Source organism: Sinohyriopsis cumingii, chromosome 19 (assembly GCF_028554795.1).
Source record: "Sinohyriopsis cumingii isolate HCF-2022 chromosome 19, ASM2855479v2, whole genome shotgun sequence".
In the NCBI taxonomy this organism is placed as follows: domain Eukaryota; kingdom Metazoa; phylum Mollusca; class Bivalvia; order Unionida; family Unionidae; genus Sinohyriopsis; species Sinohyriopsis cumingii.
The window spans coordinates 68,423,118-68,445,411 of record NC_142979.1 but is presented as its reverse complement, the minus strand read 5'-3'; the positions used below and the strand labels follow the sequence as shown (position 1 = coordinate 68,445,411).

At 35.6% G+C, this 22,294-nt stretch overlaps 1 protein-coding gene across 1 annotated transcript in view; it reads left to right on the top strand.

The window, feature by feature from the left end:
- LOC149775891 (putative methyltransferase DDB_G0268948) overlaps window positions 1-20,573 on the top strand; it is a 36,972-nt gene extending 16,399 nt beyond the window's left edge. Inside the window, exons 3-6 of the mRNA XM_089943532.1 lie at window positions 546-733; window positions 1,220-1,327; window positions 19,452-19,645; window positions 20,441-20,573. Of these exons, the coding sequence (XP_089799658.1) occupies window positions 546-733; window positions 1,220-1,327; window positions 19,452-19,645; window positions 20,441-20,552 (602 nt within the window). The 3' untranslated portion in view covers window positions 20,553-20,573. The remainder of the gene's footprint in view (window positions 1-545; window positions 734-1,219; window positions 1,328-19,451; window positions 19,646-20,440) is intronic.
- Window positions 20,574-22,294: the final 1,721 nt, after the last annotated feature.

Sequence of the window (22,294 nt, the reverse complement as noted above, 5' to 3'; positions counted from 1 at the left end):
TTTCCTTTATCAAACGTACTTTAAATGCAACAAATAGCAACTTCTATTTAGGAAACATGTAAGTTTGCTTGACTACGGTTTTGTCACATCAAAAAACGACTATTTGTCACCATTTCCACATTGACGAAAACAGCTCCTAACAATACTAGTTCTGCATATAGTTTCAGACAAATCGCTTCTAGAAATCTCATTCCAATATCAAATCATCAAATAATGCATTTCCGCTGTAAAGGAGCTTTCGCACTGCAAAAGGAAAATGGCACGTAGATATTTTGAAGAAAGCAGCCATACAGAAGCATATGCTTTATACAGACCAACATATCCTGACTCTGTGTATGAGGCAACATTAAAATATTGCCACCAATCATCGGGATTAGGAGCGGCAGAGCTTGAACTTGCCGTGGATGTTGGGTGTGGTTCAGGGCAGAGCACCTTGCCGCTTGGAAAATATTTTAAAAAGATGATCGGGGTAGATATAAGTCAGTAACAGATTAAAAATGTACCACAAAATGTACATAACGTATCTTTTCAAATTGGGCCATCAGAAGATTTGAGCTTTCTGAAAGATGATACGGTAGATTTGATCACTGTGGCCCAGGCTCTACATTGGATGGATCTCGATAAGTTTTACCCTGAAGTCGAGAGGACTTTGAAACCAGGTGGCGTCTTCGTTGCCTATGGATATGGTAAAAATATCCTTGATATACAGAAAGCTGATGCATTGCAGAATCAGGTAAGGATTGATATGTGATTAACATTAAAGTTATGTATGGGTAAACTATATAACAATTATTACAACAAAGAATGTATATCTCTTTCCACCATTTGATCTTGTCGTGAGTTCAGGAAATGTGTTTAACGATATTTTGATACACCAACATGATTTTTGTACAAATTTAAACATCCATGTTTCGTCTGTTTTCCATGTACCGTGTAGACATTTTTACTTTAAATAGTGAATAAAATATATAAACTATTTACAAACAATTGCTCAACGATACAGATTTTAGCGACTGAAGAACTACTTTCTTGCAAAACATGTAATTAATAAATTTTATCAAAACTATAATTGTCTGATATCTGAATAAGACACACAGATAATATATTTTTCTGGAATAATACATATAGAGTCAACAGACTATATTGTGCTTCTGTGTTGATAAAGTATATTGCATAGTATCCTTGATTACTAGTCTCGTGTTACGCAATTTCATTTCAGCTTTACGATGTTACTCTAAATGAGTACTGGGATCCCAACGCGCATCACACAGACGATCATTATGTCAGACTTAATCTTCCATTTCTTGGATGGAAAAGGCAGGACAATGTTGTTTTTTAAGACATTGATATTGGTGTAATTTTTTGCTTGTTTGTTGCTTGATTGTCCTTCTGTGATATGTCTTTCGAACCAAACGTGATCGTGTGTTTGTTTGTGTTTCTTTGGATGTGTACTCTGATATCCCTGTAGTTAAGTGACCTTTCATGTTTACACGGGAGTAGATGATGTACTTCCTGAATAGATATACGATTTTCGGATACTCTTCTTTTTTATTGTACTAGCAGCAGAGAGGGTGAACAGACCATAGAATTCCGACAAAACAAATAAAACAAACAAATAAAATCATCTCGTAGAAAGGTCCATATTTTTACAAATGAACTTTTCCTTGAGATGTTTTATTTCTGTAATGACCGATTGTACTAATAAAACCTCAGTTCGAAATAGTAGCTGAAAAAATAAAGTACTCTACGTGTTTATTTATTTCTTGTTTATTTTTTTGACGACCAACGTTGGTAGGTACCCTCTCTGCTCTTATTAATTTACCACCATACCAAGTTTGATGAATATTTTTCAACGCGTTCTCGCTGTCGTTTTTCCTCATCTGTTTCATCTTCATCTGAATCTTCGGAATTTGTTCTATGTTTCAAGTAATATTCAAGTTCTGATGGTGGTTTTTCTATTTTTGGATTTATGTTCTTTCTTTTTCTGTAACAGTTCATCAAACTTCGATATCGATCTCCACCGCAATTTTTACAAATCTGATATAATCCTCTAACGCCGTTGTTACATCCAACACAACTTCGTGGACCAGCATGAAGGTTTTTCTTTATAAGATAATTATGTTTCTTGCAATATTCTCCACGGCATTTTTTATTACAATTGTTAGTGGTTCCTTGACGCAGCCACGCACAGTTGTTCATTATCTGTTTAATTAAATTTAATTTTATTATCACCCCTGTTACCCAAATATTTTATCAAGACCCACACGATATCTTGTTCTTGGATCATGTAAATTTATTGTTATAAATCCATGTGGGGTAGCTTGCGCTCGTGAGAAGAAATTTTTGAATTTAATTATATCCATGTCACCACCAAACCAAGTTTGATGAATATTTCGCAACGTGTGTGTGTCTACGCCATTAAACACAACTAAAATGTTGCAGTTGTCTCTGATCACCTTCGGAATTTGTGTATATCGTTGAGTAACATAGATCACGTCTGTATTTTTATGTCTACCTCGGGAAAATATTCTGGCTGGATTTGATTGTTTATCTAGCATCACATCGTCGTATACAACTAAATTATTAATAAATCCGTCTATGGAATCTACGGATGGTGCTTCATCAATATCGGTTATAAACTCTATAACATCATTATCTTCATCCAGTAATCGTGCGTTTTCATTGAAATCTTTAAGTACATCATAACATCGTTGATCATCAACGGATGGTGCTACTAAATATAATTTATCCCATTTCAACCATCTCATTATCAGATTAAGTAATAATTGCGTCTTACCCGATCCAGATGGTCCTATGATAATCATTCTGATGGAATTCGGTAGCGCAGGATGATGCTTAACAGGTTCTCGCTGCCGAGTTGCTGAGAAATCAATTATATCCATATATATTATAACATGAATTTATATTGTTTACGCTGTAGAGTTAAAACTCCAACTACTGATTTAGCTACAGTTATAACAAAAAATAAAAAAATAGCGTATGGTGGAAAATGTTCTGTGTGCGGTAGAAAGAAATTTTCGTTTTTACCTAATAAGCGCGGTGGTGATATTGCTAATTTGATGTCAAAGTTTCCAGGTACTCCATGGGCTAAATATCCAGGAGAAAAACATCTACCAGGATATAATTATTGCGGTCCTGGTACTCGACTCGATATCAGGCTCGATAATCAAGATCAACCAAAACCAGGCGAGGAACCAGTAAACGCTATTGATCGAGCTTGTCATATTCATGATGTAGCTTATAAAAGTCAAAATCTACACGATAGGCATATTGCAGATGTAAAATTAATTCATTCATTAAATTCTATAAAAAATAAAAATATTAGAGAATCATTAGCTAGTTAGTTAGTAAGATCCTCGATGAAAGGTAAATTAGCGATTGGGGCTGGTAATTAATAATGGAATCAATTTATTATTCACCAGTTGGATACTGGAGAGGCAAAGCAGCAATTGGTAAACTCGCTGATGCAGCAGCGGTTAAACATTCTACTGCTAAAGCGTGGTTATCCAAACAAGCAATATGGCAAATTTATCTACCACGTCCTAAACAAATTCAGTACGCATATTTCGATGTCAGTGTTCCTAATGAAGTTCATCAAGCTGATATTCTGTTTTTACCGCATGATACTGTACGTGGAAAAACGTACAAATATGCGTTAACCGTAGTTGATGTTGCAAGTAGATATAAAGAAGCAGAGCCGCTATCAGCGAAAACATCATCTGAAGTAGCCGATGCGTTTGAACGAATTTATCAACGAGGACTCGGACCACAAGGTGGTCTGCGATGGCCACAGCTACTACAGGTTGATCCTGGTAAGGAATTTCTTGGTCCAGTATCATCGCTGATGAAACAACATAATACCAAAATACGACGAGGTCATACTGCAATTCACCGTGATCAAGCAATTGTTGAGCGATTTAATCGAACACTTGCTGAACGGTTATTTGGATATCAATACGCGAGGGAATTTATTCAGGATAAAAGATCTCGCGAATGGGTTGCAAGATTACCAGGCGTGATAGCTGCATTAAATAATCAGATCACACGAACAACCAACATGAAACCCATTAGCGCGGTCACAAAAAAAAATATACCAACACAACGAAAAGATGTTGGAAAACAAAAAATATTAGGTGATGTTACAGTCAGATATTTATATGAGCCTGGTGAACTTGAAGGTGGTAAAGCGAGAGCGACTGATCCTATTTGGAGTGTTACCACACACAAAATATCTACCGTGACAAGATCCACTGGGAGAAACGTAGGCGTTTCCAGACCTGCAATCTACAGATTAGATTCGGCCGCTCCTCAACGTGGATTTACACGTGAACAACTACAAATAATTCCCGCGGATACACAACTACCACCAAAATCACTCCGGTGATTTCGATCACTTAACTAGCACTAGCGCCAAGGGTGCCAGCGCCTCTACGTCGATTACACTCAAGACAGGTTAACATGGTATTTTCTCGTGTATGACCGCGACTATTATCTTTTCTATCTACGGTGAATTGTCTTGAATCATTACTCGAATACCGCCATAACATTATACAATTACAACTGGCGCAATGATCATTCTGCTGCTGTTTTAACTCAATAATAAATTCAACTTCAAGATCAAAGTCACGTTTATTTTTTTTACCAGATTGTTTGTATCCGATTAATTTTTTTCTTATTATATCATCATCGATGATGTTAAATTTATCAACGATTTCAGGAATTATAATTCTACGTAATTGAGATATATTTCTGACCCTCGATACCGCCAAATAAACTAAATTTGACCACTCGATGCGATCGTCTACAATCCAGACTCGTGTGTCAGAAATAGTTAATCCCTGAGACGAGTGGATCGTCATGGCGTATCCCAACACCCATGGAGATTTGTCAGCGTGTAATGCATCTTCGACCACACTGATATCAACGGCGACAATATCATTTAATACGAGATTCTGTTTCCTTGACTCTGTCAAGGGTCCTGGAATATCAACATTAATATTCTGTTTTCGTGTATCTGATGGTCTATAACACAACGGTACGGGTAATTCTGAATATTTTTCTTTATGTAGTTGAAATAACTGCTGTTGTAAAGCGTCTCTGATTATTTTTCTACTTGCTACGATCAAATCGGTGGGTCTCCATAAATTCAAAAAATCACTCATTGAGGTCTCTGAGATCACTCCACGTATTATTTCACACTGAATTTTGTTTGATTGTAATCTGATTAATTTTTTAAACTCCCTCAAATTTGCATCAAGAGCTCTATGATCATCATCTATTTCTTCGTAATAATCATAATCGAAATTTTTTAACCAATCATGTGGAGATGGTCCAACAAAAGGCGGCGGTTGACCATGATCGCCACACATCATTATGGCGGTATTTTTCGTCAACAACCAATCAAGAAACGTTTTTAATGTATCCAATGAGACCGTGCATATCTCATCCCAAATAATTATTTTAGGTATATATTTTTCTCCCATCCGTTCAGGAGTCCATGTATCTCCGCGCCACCGAAAGAAACTATGATACGTACACGATTGTACTTGCCGCTGTTTCATCTCACGTGCAAGTCTATGTGTGGGTGTCAGCACGATTATATCTGAATTTCTAAAAACATTAATCGTTCGAGTTGTTTTGCCGCATCCACCAGGTCCATTGAGATATACTGTCTTATATCTGGTTATTGGATCACTCAACGATGGTGCTTTCGACATTTCTGATATTTTATTACCCTCACGATAAAAATCTCTCATTGGAACATCTGCTGATTCTACATAATTGTGTAGTAGTTCCTTTTCTATTCTCCACGAACCCCATCGTTCATCATTACTTGTAAATTTCATAACAGATTCTAAATATTTACTTGAAATATAAAACGAATCTGTTGCGACTCTGACTGCGGTCTCAGGAAATCTATTAATCATCGATAATAAATTTATGGAAACATAAGCCAACATGGAAGATCTTAGACGAGTATATTGCGGGGATACATCATTTATGTAACTAACGATCGTACCCAATTTTGTTCCGTCGGATAAATAAACACTTTCTCGATTTACAAATATATTTTTCGCTGTTGTATCAGCGATTATAAAATCGTACTCGGCATCATCTAAAATTAATCGTGCGTGATGTCTTTTATGATCATATGCACCACCTTGAGTAAATTTACCTATAATTTTTCTACCGAGATCTTTTGCGGTTTTGAGTTTATTAGGAATATCATCTTCGGAAACATCCTTAAACTCGCTGATAACTTCAGAATCTGACATGGGCAACCAAACTTTGGTCTGTGCATGATATGATATAATCGCCTCACTGACCACCAACGATGTCAGTATCATACAATCTAGCATATATCGTAACAAAACTATAGGTGCCCAACGTTTTTCACAAAAATGTCTACCAAACCAAACATAACAAATCTTGTGAAGATTTTCGTTAAACTCGAATGATTCAATACAGGCGAATCCAGTCAGATCAAAATCAGGTAATGGTCCATTAATTGCCACTCGCGTCATCTCGTTTGTTGGGTGACCAAATCTTTCAAAGTACACAGAACAATCTCCGTATCCCAGAAAACTTCCTGGATAACATGCAACCATATCAACCGAAATAACATCATTGTAATTATATTTGGTATTCCATAATCCGCCATGTCCATATTCGACGCAACTTGCGCGTACGTCCTCGAGTAAATCAAATCGTGTTGGTTTCCATGAATTTCGTTCTCTGGCGAAATGAGCCGCAACAGATGGAACGGTAAAACAATTAGTTAGTAATTTTTCAGTATTTTCCGCGTGCTTGCACTGTAAAAACTTCGCGAGATTTTTCATCTCGTCATGGAGAGATTCTGTGCGATATATTTCACCGTTTGGTTTGACAAACTGATCAAATTCACCTTCTTCATTACTTTTAAATAACCATACCGATACAGGATCGGTTTTACTTATTTCTTTAATAAAATCTAACATATCTGTGGGGTAAAATCTAACAGTTCGATCACGTGGAAATATTGTTACTGCGTTAGTCCATGCGTGCGCGTTATGATCGATAATATTTATTGGAGCTCCTTTCGATTTATATTTCGATTGGTACAGTACTTCTCCCGTTATTGTTGCTACGGTTATTGGAAATTTTAATATTTTTCCTAACTCAGCAACATCTTTTATTGTAGCACCGGTATCCTTAACTGAATCAGCCCACGAGTTTATTTTTTCACGCCTTAAATCAGTTAATCCATTTCCACGCATCGCGTTTGTAAAGTGTTCTATTACTCGTTCAGCTACACAATTTAACCTTGAAAATTTCATCGGCGCTAGTTTATCAACGTTGGATTTTTTATTTATCTCATAGATTCCATAAATAACCGCTGTTACAGGATACGCTCGCTCATAATACGATTTGTCAATACCCGTCAGTAGACCCGGTCTGGAATTTTTACTTAATATGACAGTTTTATTATTGCCAAGGACAGGATCATATTTGTCACGGATAATCCAACTACCTGTTTCTGTTAATACAATAAATTTTACTCTGAAGAAATATTTTTGATTGCCCTCGTATTCAGCGATGTAGTTAATGATAGTTGCCGCTCGCTTGTCGTTCATTGTGGCGTCCGTGACTTTGTCGACACTGACTTTGTCAGCTTTCTTGACTCCGTCAAGGCGTATAATCTTGAACGTTGACCATGTATGAGATGCAACATCCGTGTAAAATTCTTTCTTGGCGTCGTGAATTTTCGAGATCAAACTTTTATTTTTCGGATCAACCAAATCTCGTACTGGCAAGTCAGAAGATAATCTGTCAAGGTTGAATTTATATTTAACAGGCCTAGTTTGGGATAATCTCTCAAACTCGTTCATATAATTAAAACAAATATTTAAATAAAGAAAATTATATATATATATATATATATATATATATATATATATATATATATATATATATATATATATATATATACAATGTCTCAATGCAGATGGTTGATGATCGGCTCAGTAAATCGATGCAACAAATCCTGCAGAAAGGAATTTTGTTGGATGCACTCACAAAACATACGACGAGGAAGTCTAGGACCAATACCATGTCTGAGGTGTGGTATTGGAGTGCGAGGAAAAACAGAATTATGTGGAAAGTGCGGCGGAAAACGGTTCAGAGAACTTAAAAGATATTATGACAAAAAAAATAATAGCGGTGAAAACGCTATAAAATCCGTGGGGGATTATATATCAAGATTTCAGACAAACAATGATTTAAACGAATAATATTATTATAATGGAGCAAAATATATTTGTCCCACATCCTGTCATAACAAACTATGAATCAAATATTAATGGTATCATCAGACACTGCAAGTTGAAGAGATCAGTTGGTTATATTAATAATTTTGGTTATCTAATGTTTACTGTTGGGGGGAGAAAACATTATCTATGTCATAGATTTACGTATGAATGTCATAATGGGATGATCAATGACGGTCTTGTTATTGATCATATTGACGGGGATACTCAAAACAATAATTTATCCAATTTACAAGCTATCTCTCACAGCGAGAATAATACACGTGGTAATACTGGAAGATGTAAGACAGTTTCTAGAAGGGTAGTAAAGTCCACAAACATAGAAACTGGTGAAGAAATAATATTTCGTTCAATGCATTCAGCTGCGAAATATTTTGATATTCACTCGCAATCAGTACAAAGAGCGGCAGAAAATATATATAAAACCACCTTCTCGAAAAAATATAAACAGAAAATTACCTTTCAGTATCAATAACTATCATCACCACATTGAATTAATTTTTTTAATTTATGTCACAGTAGGTCCTCCATACACTACTGAATTTTTGATTATATAAAAGGGAGATTACTTTGTAATATATAGTTTTCTTCGTAGATTTTTGATTTTTTATGATCGTAATTAGTCAGTTTAACTAATTACATCGTAATTAATTACTCGTAGAAGTATTATTTATGGTTTTTAAATATTTCCCATCATACAACATTACGAGAAATCATGACAATGTTATTGATCCGCAAGGAAGCTGTGTAGGTACAGAACAGAAACCGTTGTCATGGTAATCGATCTGCAGGTGTGTTCATGCCACTGTTATTATTGATTCGCAGTCTGCTTAGGAAAAACGCTGCTATAAATACAGAAACTGTTATTATTCAGAAACTGTTGTTATAAATACAGAAACCGCTGTTTTATATTCAGAAACTGTTATTATTCAGAAACTGTTATTATTCAGAAACTGTTATTATTCAGAAACCGCTGTTTTAGTGTAAATATTGGTTCCTTAGCTATATAGCTTAACTATATGTTAACTTCCGAAACATATGTTCGTAACAAGGTTTGATATCTCAATCAGTATGGTATTGGACTGTGACGCTCGCGGTCCAGGATCGAACCCCCATGGCTGACAATTTGTCGGTGGTGCGCGCATAATTGCGATTTTTATAATAGTGGGGGAACCGCAAACCCCCCCCCCCCCCCCCCCGCTCAGCAAAATTCAACCACAATATTGACTTGTGGTTGATACATATTTTCGTATCACCCACTGGATTAATTATTGTGGGTGGGATTTTGCTGAGCGTATATGTTTGTACTGTCCTTAGTTAAGTTATATGTTTGTGCCGTCCAATGCATAATCTGAGCTCGCTAATACACTCGATAGGGGCTCTTCATTCATAATCTGAGCTCGCTAATACACTCGATAGGGGCTCTTCATTCATTGTATATAGCCATTTCATTGTATATATCCATTTCATTGTATATATCCATTTCCTTAGTTAAGTTATATGTTTGTGCCGTCCAATGCATAATCTGAGCTCGCTAATACACTCGATAGGGGCTCTTCATTCATAATCTGAGCTCGCTAATACACTCGATAGGAGCTCTTCATTCATTGTATATGTTGTGCTGTCCCTGAAACATCCCGACGAACTCGCTAATACACTCGATAGGGGTTCTAGGGATATTTTTTTTTATTTTAAAGATTTATATATTATATAATGAACCATGAAAATATCAATGATGTAATTGTTGCTATTAAAAAAATTGAAAAAAGATGGAATTAATATATCTGATGAACTTAATCCTGAAAAAATAGTTTCTGACTTTGAGATTTTACAAGAACGTAAAACCCAGGGGACACACACACTATCATCTGAATACAGGCTCATGAAACGGATTCAGGCGGCAATGTTTCAGTCGCTAGCTACCGTAGAAGATGATCATGTGAAGGAGTTCGTTCCTCTATCTGCCGCCGTAGAAAGAATTAAATCGTTATTATCCCACGAGTATGAGGCAAAGAAAACGATTAGTACTCGTATAAGACAATTAAGAAAAATTATGTTAGAAAGTAACTTCGTTACTGGTGAAACGATCCAGAGTAGTAATTCCGATGAAGATGACTGAGATCTTTGATCAGAAATATTATTTCTGAATTTGATGGGTTAGTTGGTACTTAGATTTATGCAATTTATAACTCTGATTGGCTAGTTGGTACTCAGATTTATTTATTCATAATTTTGATGGGCTACTTGGTACTCAGATTTATTATTTACTGAATTAATTTGTTTTTTTTACTGAAATTTAACAAAATTGTGCAAATTTCTTAATTTTGACTACCATTTACCCCATCAAAAGCATAAAATTGTACAAATTTCTTAATTTGAGTACCATTTACCCCATCAAAAACATAAAATTGTACAAATTTCTTAATTTGACTACCATTTACCCCATCAAATTTACAAAATTGTACAAATTTCTTAATTTTACAAATTATTTATTCACTGAATTAATTTAATTATTTCTGAATTAATTTATTTATTTACTGAATTAATTTGTTTTTTTTTACTGAAATTAAACAAAATTGTACAAATTTCTTAATTTTGACTACCATTTACCCCATCAAAAACATAAAATTGTACAAATTTCTTAATTTGAGTACCATTTACCCCATCAAAAACATAAAATTGTACAAATTTCTTAATTTGACTACCATTTACCCCATCAAAAACATAAAATTGCACAAATTTCTTAATTTTACAAATTATTTATTTCTGAATTATTATTTATTTATAACTCTGATGGGTGAGTTGGTACTCAGATTTATGCAATTTATGACTCTGATGGGTGAGTTGGTACTCAGATTTATGTGAAAATGATCAAATTTTCAGAAAAAAATAAAACATTTTAAAAAAGATGAATTACCTCATCAGATATATTTATTCGACTTTGATGCAGGAGTGCGCCGGAGTTCATCTAACTGTTCTTGTGTTAATAAGAAATCCTCGTTTCCGTGTTCATCAATGACTAAATTGTGAAAACGCGCGTTTTCAAGTGTATAAAACCCTCATGTGCTGGTACATTACTGGATCTTTAAAATCAAAGATCTACGATAAAGTCTTACGACTTTACATACAGATTTATTACAAGTTCTTCTCCACGTATGTCAATTAAGCGATTAAGGTGGTCTGTGAGCTTAAAATTGATTCGTGTTAACATATTATAGTGACACCGCAGATACACAGGATTAGTTGGTTCTTGCACGATTAAACTTCCAGGGGGAACTTGTGGTGTGAACGTGTACAGGATGTATCCTTGTTGAGCTTGATTTGATCTTCCGAGATCTATTTGATAGCTGCCATCGATTACGTCACAAACCAGATTGACCGCGACCGTCGGTGTTATATTAACGATCCCCGGAGATATGTGTCTTCCGCCGCCATGTGGATCATTATCATGTCTAAGAACAGCTGCTGGTGGAATTAATTTTCTCCATGCATCGAGTATTTTAGGAAAAAACTCATCAATGACATCACTGACAGATTTTCTTAACTCGGTTACACTATACCCGGGAAATTTAAAATTTGGTACATCGGCTTCTGTTAATTTATATTTATCTAACCATATTTTTGCATGAGTTCCTTCAGAAAATTCTAAACTAAGCATCGCTTGAACTATTCGGTTATTAAAATATTCCATATCTGATATAAGCTGATTTAATATTTCCACACGCGTGATGATTTTTTCACGCGATGACGCTGATATGTCAAAAATATGTTCGTTAAAATATTGATTTAGTTGATCTAGTTGTTTTTTACATTCTTGATTGATTTCCTGAAAATATTTAATAATATCACTACGATAAATAGCAAAACTATTTGCTCTTTCCCCGGAATTGTTAAAAGCCCATAACTCATCAAAATCGTGAATTAAAACCTTGCTGAGCATTGATTTATTTTTTAAAATACGTAGTTCTTCCCCGTATGATGGATTAATTTCATGATATGATTGCCTATCCGTGACATAATCAGACTTTTTCGGTTCTGGTGGTATCGGTGTTATCGGTGGTGATATTTCAGGCCATCCTAGCACGGATCTTATCGTGGATTGATAAATATCAACGGCATAATCAGGCGAGTTTATTTCAATCGTCGAGGACAGGGTGGGTTCATGAACATTAATTGATATTTTTGCTTATTTTCCCGTTATTGATTTTATTCTACGCGCAAATTCCTCACTGATCTCTTCAATCTCATAACTGCCAGTTGGTATTCCAACAACAACCCAGTCAGGTGTTCCATCAGGTTTGTTGTTGTTAGCAAATATAAGCGAATTATTTGCTGGTGTACCATTAAATGATTTTGATCTGATATTTGGCCAGCTGTAATATACTTGTAATTGTGCTAGTGCTATTTCTTTTTCTGGAATTGCAGTAGGAAAATTAACACTAAATTCAGGATTAATTGAACTTACCGAGATCATCGTTATCTTTGGCGGAGTTGTGTTGGTCACGATCTGCTGGAGTAATTCTGTCATTATTGATACTTGTATCTTTAATACCTTCGTCGTATATTTTGGTTATCATTGAAAATTCGAAATCAGATATAATTCCATCACTGAGACTCGCTGATAACAACGAGGATAATTTCGAGTATGCTACCGTCGCTGTATGTAATTTTATTTTGTAATCGGATAATTTTTCGTTCGTGCAAGTACATATTTTTTTTGTGATGATATTAAGCACACCTGCAATAGTTGTTGCTGCTGAAATACAAATAGTTACAGCTACTGGTGCCATCGTTGTCAACGCTGATAATATGACACCGGTTCCAGCAACAACAGCGGATACTGAATAAACAATCACATCAACGATAACCAATCGTCGTCGATATTTTTTTACTTTTACTGTATATTGATCAACTTGATCTTTTAGCGCCGCCTGCCATTCACGTGCTTGATTGTACCTGTATTGTGCACCGTCCATATATATTTTTATGCAGTAACCAATTGAGGTGTTTCAGCTACAAATTCCAAACACCACCAGAAGGATGTTGCGGTTAATTTCTTATCATCTGCTTCCAGAATAAATATTTCTTCGGTTCCGATATTTAATATAACAGATACAACCCCGGAAAACCTATCCGTTGAATGACGCCATGGAAACGTTGTAAATATTTCAAATTTTGCAGCACTAAACACAGACAGCCTGTACACGCCAGTGACTGTTGCGGTATATTTGATAGTATTATTTTGCTGCGACCATGTTGCAAATCCCGATGATACCGTGCATACGATGTTTGTGATGTGCCCGGGAGTTATTCCAGCTGGAATTTTAATCAAATTTGTTTTGTTGACAATCTCAGGAATTCCCGCTACGATGTCTTGCTGTGTTTGTTTGATCGTGTCTAGGTCAGTTTTGATATCAGAAAGTTTCATGTTGATGACTGGAGGAGTGCCAAAGAACTTATCAATGGAATCATCGGTTTTTTGAAAATTTCTTCGAAGCCTCAAAAAACCGGTTACGTGAACATCATATTCGGCCCGTAACGTGGATAATTTACCGTCTACGGTGCCATAGTTGACGTCGACGTATTTTTTTGTTGCTGCGTCTTCGTCAGATGTTGGATCTCTTAAAACTACTATTTTGTTCCCGTTCATGCTAAGTTCACCCATCATTGTGTCACCGGTGTTTCTCACGCGATTAGCAACACTTTTTGCAATTTCATCTCTGATGGTTTTAAGTGACATACTTGAATCTCTGATTTTGCCGCTATCAGTAAACACGGGAATATTATCCGTAATTGCACCGAGTACTCGCCGGACTATATCATTCCATTTGATATTTCTGGTTTTTAGTTTACCATATCGATCCTGAAAAATAACAACTTCATCTGGGTCAACTCCAGCCAGGTTCATGATATCAGCAAGGTCATCCTTAGTCGCATACTTCGACAGATCAACGTCGCCGGGCTTTTTCTTAACGCGTGAAGAAGATCTTCCGTAAATATCAACCATTATATAAAAATCTAAGATCTGTTTAAAACGCCTTACGCGCAACAAATCGGTTGCTTGTATAATCGTGCACGACTTTATGTGGCGGCCTGGATGATTTTGATATAGCGTCGAGTACATTAATTACTTCACGGCCGCATATTGGCGGATCTGTCATTGTTTGTGTGGGTAGCCTTGAATACCAAACTTTACAACCAGAGGTTCCTGCGTGAAGTGGTGCGACATACTTGATAAATTCAACAGGTGGAGCTAACCCGTACGAATCAAAATAAATGATTCCACGTGGATCAACCGCGTATGATACCCAATGAGTACCAGGTCCAGAACGTTCATCGAGATTAATAATACCTGTTTCTAGTTTGTTTGGTTGTTTCGGTAATTGATCTCGCATAAAAACACCTCTAAAGGCAGATATTTTTAATTTTTTAGCGGCATTAAGTAAATCAAAATTTGATGCTGGAACGTCTAACGAAATGATCCTGGAAGCCTTAGGCCTCTCCCCCAACGAGATCCTGGCAATCTTAAGCCGCGTCCCTTTTTTTTGTATCCTTGCCCTGTTGCTTTCTTTAGTGCCATTCCAGCAGCTGTTCCAACAGCACCTAACGCGGCTGCTTTTGCTACGGCTGGAGCAGCTGCAGCTATTAATGCCGGAATGGCCGCAAGTAGTGGAAATATACCACCCGTTTTAACCATGTCTTTGATGGCGCTCGGGGAGAGATGGAATTGAACTCCAGTTTTTGATTCTAGGGCTTTATTGAAATGTTTAATCTGATTATTTGTCAACGATAATTTGTTTGGACCACCACTAATATGATCTCGTTTTAGTGATATTTTAGTTCCGCATTTGTTGGCGGTTTTTGATTGAAGCTTTTTTACCTGACCGGGGGTCAGAGTAACATTAACATGACTATACGACATTTTTATATAAATAATATTTTTCTAAATAACACGATTAAATATTTTCCACCGGTGCATCAACGACCCTCATTCGACCACTACCACCTTCAAGTAACATGGCTTTATCGCTAAGTATGACCGCGATCGCTCTGTAAAAGGCACCAGCACCTGGTGGGTTAGTAACATGAGCTCGAAAGTGTATATCAACAACAGATTGTTTGGATAAATCAAGATGTTCTAACGAAAAATAATAAATCGGATATAGACCTGTAAAATCTAATTGTGATATTTGCAAACCGGTATCTATATTTTGATCACGTCCCATGAATGACATTAAACGATGATATGCGCGCGCTACATGATTTTGATTAAAATTTAACAATATATCCTCGGCTGGTTCTTGATGTCCATTTATCCGTAAGGAAACTTCATTAACTCCAAGGTTATCAAATATCATATGCGAATGTTCTTGATCATTTATCCGGTCAATATTTTGCAGCGCAATAAAAATATGTCGTGGTGCAGAAACACCCTGTTGTGATGCTATATGCCATGTAAATAAACCATTAATATTGCTTTGAGCAGCATCTGTGGTTACTGTTAACCATGATAGCAATGATTTACCGCCTTGATCCATAAAAGATAGTAATTTTTGTTCCTCAGTAATAGATGGAGTCATTACTGGCATCCATAGTGAAAGTTTTGATATATTTACTTTACCAGCAGCAACAACACCAGCACCTCGCCAGATTGCATCATTATCATCACCTTTTCTTACGAGCACAATTGTGTGTTTAGCTCCAAAGATGACTTTTCTAACATTTCTGCAAAATCCAAAGATGTGAGATAATGGAATTGCACACGAAAAATTTCTATTATCTCCCGACAGAGCTGCTCGGCGTGTTGCTAATCCCAGGTTGTAAGTCGCACTAACACTTTTTATAATATCAAAAGCAGCACCCGGTCTGTCTTCGTGTTCAAAATCAACCGGTTGTGGATTAGATGCAGTAACTTGAGGTGTCTGTAACTTAATATACTGAACATGATCAGCGTTGTTGGTAATATCCTTAGCAAACATCATTGTTGGACCAGCCGATCTTGTAAAGTCGTCAGAATATCTCGCCAGACCAATTATTGTTGTAGCAACGTCGACATCATTCTGAATTGATTCAATATTTTTTCCATCAATCATGTATGTGGCGCCACTAAATAATGCCATAATCCCGTTGTTGACAAAACCAACACGCAAATTAGCAGCATATGGCGCATTAGCTACAACATCCGTTACAAGTCTACCTTCTACTTCAATAAACGCCTCAGCGGGCAAGAAATATCTACTTGTATCATGAACCTGTAATTCGATTCTCCCTCGCTGATTTGGTAGTCTTGCGTCATAGGAATAAAATTGATAATCACGTATAGATTCATACTTAAGGACAGGTGCCTCCATATCAAATGCTGGGTCTGATTCGCGCCTGAACATTTTTATTATAGTTACCATTTTTCAAATGATGATCATCGTCGACGAAGACCGCTTCCTGCTATTAAATTTGCTGTTATATTTTTTTCTGCTTCTTCAGATATCGCCGCTAGTTTTTGATTTGCAGCTTGATTTATTATTTTACTAACATCTGCAGGCATCACCTCAGTACTTGCCAGTTTCACCGGTGGTTGTTGTTTTCGTCGCAATAATCGTGCTAGTCTTTCCTTGATCGCCGAGAACGCCTTACCAGCAACATTGACAATTGCACCAGGAGCTTTATCACGAACAATATCAATAGCCTTCATCGATAATTGTTTTGCTACAGGTGCTACTTTTGGAGCTATCCTTGTAAATAATCCCTGAATGACATCACCAAGTCCATTTCCGTAAATAACACTATAGATTGGTAATCGTGAATTTACCGCTCTAACCTGTGTGGGTTTACGATGATTATCATGCACAATCATCTTATTTTATTTACCATTTATCTAATCGCGGTGACTAATCATCAACGAGCTCATCAATAAGTTCTCGGTAAACGCCAATATCCATGATACCACCTTGAAATAGTCGCCGACAAATATCAGCTGCTTCATTGGTTATTTCTGGTGAATTATTTCCAGCTCGTTTTCCTTCTATGAGAACTTCTAACCGTGACACGTCATTGATGATATTATCAGGACATAAACCAGATCCTGTTTTAGGTTCATCTTGAGGTGTTTTAAATACTGGAGGTTGCATTACCGGAGTAAGTACTTCAGTGGTGACCGGGGGTGAGTCACCTTCTCGAAATCCATGTGGTGAATCTATCGGTGCAAATGTTACATCCGGTGCAGAAATTTTACGTAAAGGTGAAGGAAGTTTCCGCTGCGGTGATTTAAGTGACTCTTTAGCCCTTTTAATTTCCGACTTCAACCTTTGCTGCGGCGAAGAAGATTGCTGTTGTTCTATTTGTTGCAGAGGTGGAGGAAGCTGATACTGGGAGGACTCTCCTTGTCCTAGTTGTTCCCGTCCCCCTCTAAGTCTATTTATTTCTTCATTAAATCTTTTAAATTCTTGACCTCTAGCTTGTTTTTTATTGTAATATACGCGATATATCCATTTAATGAAATCATCATCATTTGTTTTTCCATAAGAGGGTTTTAAAAATTAGATTTATCAGATATATTATCTAATATCATCTCAGGTAATTTCTCTCTTTCAGTATTTCTAATTTCCTCAACAACTCCTTCGTTAAATCTTGCAATTAATTTTAAGCTCTCTCCTGCTGATTTGGATTTAGATGCAAGTTTTTTTCTCACATCGGCGACTTCAGTACGAAGTTCTCCAATACCTTCAAGTATTTCCTCACCAACAGGTGGAGGTTGAGCTGCAGCTATGTCAGTTGGAAGGTCTCGTAAAATCTTCTTTGCCTGTTTAGTTCTTCTTGCTATTTTTTCTGATACCGGAAGAAGATCTTCTTTGATGACAGTTGTAACTTTCTCAGTAGCTGCAGTGACGGGTTTAAATAGTTTTTTAGTTTCTTCTTCATACTCAAATCGTGCTTCTTGCTGCGCTTGTAGATTTTTTCTAAATGAGTCTTTGACAGGAAGAAATTTTTTAATTGCTTCTAATCGTTCTCGAGCTGTTCTTGCAGTATGAGATTCTGGATGTATCATTTTATTATAACATAATAATTTAATTAATATCAGCAGAAGGGGGAGCAGCAGAGAGGGTACCTACCAACGTTGGTCGTCAAAAAAATAAACAAGAAATAAATAAACACGTAGAGTACTTTATTTTTTCAGCTACTATTTCGAACTGAGGTTTTATTAGTACAATCGGTCATTACAGAAATAAAACATCTCAAGGAAAAGTTCATTTGTAAAATCTTGACCTTTCTACGAGATGATTTTATTTGTTTGTTTTATTTGTTTTGTCGGAATTCTATGGTCTGTTCACCCTCTCTGCTGCTGTACTACATGACATGTTTATTCATACTGGCTGGGATGTTGAAAATTCGAGGGATTTGTCGTAAACTGACCAGATTATCATCTCATTTCATAAGTCATCTCTGTATATGCAAACATAAAAGATCTTCACTTTTTCTGTTAATAGTAATTATTTTTGGCCTATTACACACACACGCATATACACCAAAACAAAAAAGAAGTCTCCTCTATCCGTGGGAAGAAAGAATATGTTTTTCGTTTCCCTCGAATGCAGTTAATATTCAACAGAAAGGAAACAAATAACAATTGCCAGTGACATCAAACATTTTCCTCTTCTTATGGTCTCTATGAGTTTCATTTTCAAACAATAGAATTGATACTTCTTACGTTAATGTAAATCATCGTCGTCATAATGTGTGCCGAGCAAGGTTGGAATTTACAAGCTTTTCACCCACACCGTACAAGTATTTGCAGTTAATTTTCTGTATATTTCAAATTTCTTAATATTAATTCCTTGTAATATTTTTTAACCATTGCCTTTATTGAATTGTAATTATGTATTTCACCACTCTATGAGTATAATTTAGAAAAACGTTCATGAGGTAAAATTCTCACATGAAGCTAATCAAAGATAATATCCCCTTTTTTCTTAGGTGCAAATGATACGTCCCTTTTGGTTTCGAAAGTTCTCATATTTCACCGGGTTATATACAAAATTACAGTACCAGTTAAAGTCTTTTTGTGATTTTGCATGCCACAAGACGTACGGAATGACATTGTCAAATACTGATATTATATAATCATTCGAGTTCGTTTTCAATGGAAAATTAATTTGCTATTTACTCGGTTTGAATAACGCATTACCTTGCAGAGATGATAGTCACGTGATTTACAAGGAAATGACGGTAGACGAGCACATTGGCTATCTGTCAACGTGGTCAGGCTGGCAAAAATTTCTGAAGGACAACCCGGATACTGACATTCTCAATCAATTAAAGATAAAGTACTCTCTCTCTCTTTTTCTCTCTCTCAAACACACACACACACACACACACACACACATATATATATATATATATATATATATATATATATATATATATATATATATATATATATATATATATATATAAACACATGCACAGACTATCATCTCTCCCTCTCAATTTTGTTTAGATATTTGGCCTTTTTATATGTAATAAAAAACAAAATATTTTTCACTAATAAATGTCATATTTAAGACTGTCAATTTTACCTTTTAGATATTATATTTTGTTTTAAAATGCTACACATTAACGACGTTACAGTGACTCCTAATATATTTATTCCATTTTAATCTGGTTTGAACTCATTAATATTGTAAATGAATATATAGTGTTTGGATGGTTTGCCATCCTCGGTATAATTTTCTATCACTTTGTTATACATGTTTCGCAACCGCACCGGCTCAACTGTATCGCTAACATGAGCTGAGGTTCGAAAACTTATTGTAAACCGTGTTACAAAATCAGCACAAATATATATATATATATATATATATATATATATATATATATATATATATATATATATATATATATATATATATGCTTAGTTTTGCTTACATCATTGCATTTGATCACATTGTTTAGATATCTTATGTAAAGCTTTATTGGAACATATCTAATTTCTCTCATTAACTGATTCTTGGTTTTGCGCGTCTAACGATGAAATGGAATCTTAATCTTCAATGGTTGTGCTTTAGAACATATGTTTCAATGTTCGAGTTTCAGATAAAGTCATTTTGTTACCTTTGCAGCTTGAAGACAATATATGCAGAGGGTTTAAGTAAGCCCATGACTATTCCAGGTCACAGAGATATGCGTGTCAAATGGCCAGTGTTTATTCTGATGGCAATCAAGCCTCTGTGATGCTTCTCTTGGTGCTCTTGGAACAGCATTATTATTGATACATTTAATCAAAACAATCAAGCGTCAACCTTTTCTTTTAAAGTATATGTAACTCTTAGACTGTAGTATATTCATCTATCAGTAGATCTTGTGTCACCATGCCGATCCTGATCAATTTATCTTGGCATTCATGCATGTAAATATTGTCTTTGTATGTACGACGTATACATATATGTATTATGTGTTTTGTTAATATGTAAATAATGTCTTCGTATGAGTTTAACTGCCTGGTTTACCAAACTACTTTCTGTCTGTGTAATTACATACTGATTAATAATAAGGTATTAAATCTCACATTCGTTTTATTTGCAAATCATATACACTCTATTTCTGTTCGTATTTCCACCTTGGCTCTCATCACTAGACTGATTGTATGGGAAAAGCTGTACGATAATAACGACGAAAAATAATCATACAGATATTACAAAAAGAAAAGTTTGTAACCTATATACAATCTTTGAGCTTAATTAAATTGATTTACCTTTTATTATTCATTCCGTATTATCATTCTTATAATTAATCGATTATTCAATATAAAATGTACGAAGGGGAACTATACCGGGTGTAAAAATCCAATAATACCGGTAAACTAAGTATAACTGGAAAAAAAATTTACTTGTACGTTTTGTTTATATATCCAGGAACAAAATCTACAAGAAATTTGGTTACTTCTTTTACTGTTCAAACAAATCTTTAAAAACTTCCACAACCTTCTACACTGCTAGGATTATTCTATCATATCAAAAAGCAAGCATGTACATCAGTAGTGCAAAGAATCGATATGAATGAGTAATTAGTATAATAAATAGAATAGCATCCAACGGCAAAGTATTATATCAATTTTTTGTATCAGGGTTTCATTGGATGAATTCTCAAAATATATGATTTGATAATAAAATTAATGACAAAAGTACACAGGAATAGCAAATAATTATTACTCAAAAAAAACAATTTGCACTACCTTTCAGAGAATGTAAATGCCACCAAACTGAAGGCTAACGCTAAGTCATGACTCTTTGTTCGGACTACCTTGGAAACAGATTTTCTAAGAGGGACACAAACTTTGTGAAAACGGTTGGGTTGACTTCAGTCTTTAGACGAGCATTTATCAGAATATCGTTATTACCATTAAAAAATGTATGAAGAACAATCATGAGAATAACTACTTATGTTAAGTTGGTGATCTGTTGGCATCATCGGGTAAATTGTGGTGAACCTGGTTAGTAATTGCGAGAGATTAGTTCCACTGTGTGCCGTAATCCTACTGAGAGAGAGGCATAAGTAGAATGCTCTCAAAAACATGATATATACAGTCAAACCTGTCCTAAAGGTCACATTTACCCAACGGTCACCTTTAGAAAGACGCCAGTGACTGCTGAGTCCACGCAAACTGTATTTTTTTCATGAAGATATCATTGTTTAGATAAAGGAATATCGATATGAAAATAGTTCTTTTCTAGCTTATACTCCATGCTCCAGTCACTTCGACATTGTATATCAAAGTTGTAATATTAGGAAGCGTGGCATTTTTTATCTTTAGGGTTAAGAGTCGAAGCAGTATGTTTGCTTGATGGGGGGGGGGGGGGTAATCGTGCTATTGCAATATAAATGGAAATCGCCTTTTGTGTTATTGTGAAGGGTGAGTTCGATATCTTCATCTATTTGCCTGTGACTGAAAGCGGTCTATGAAAAAAGTTGATTTT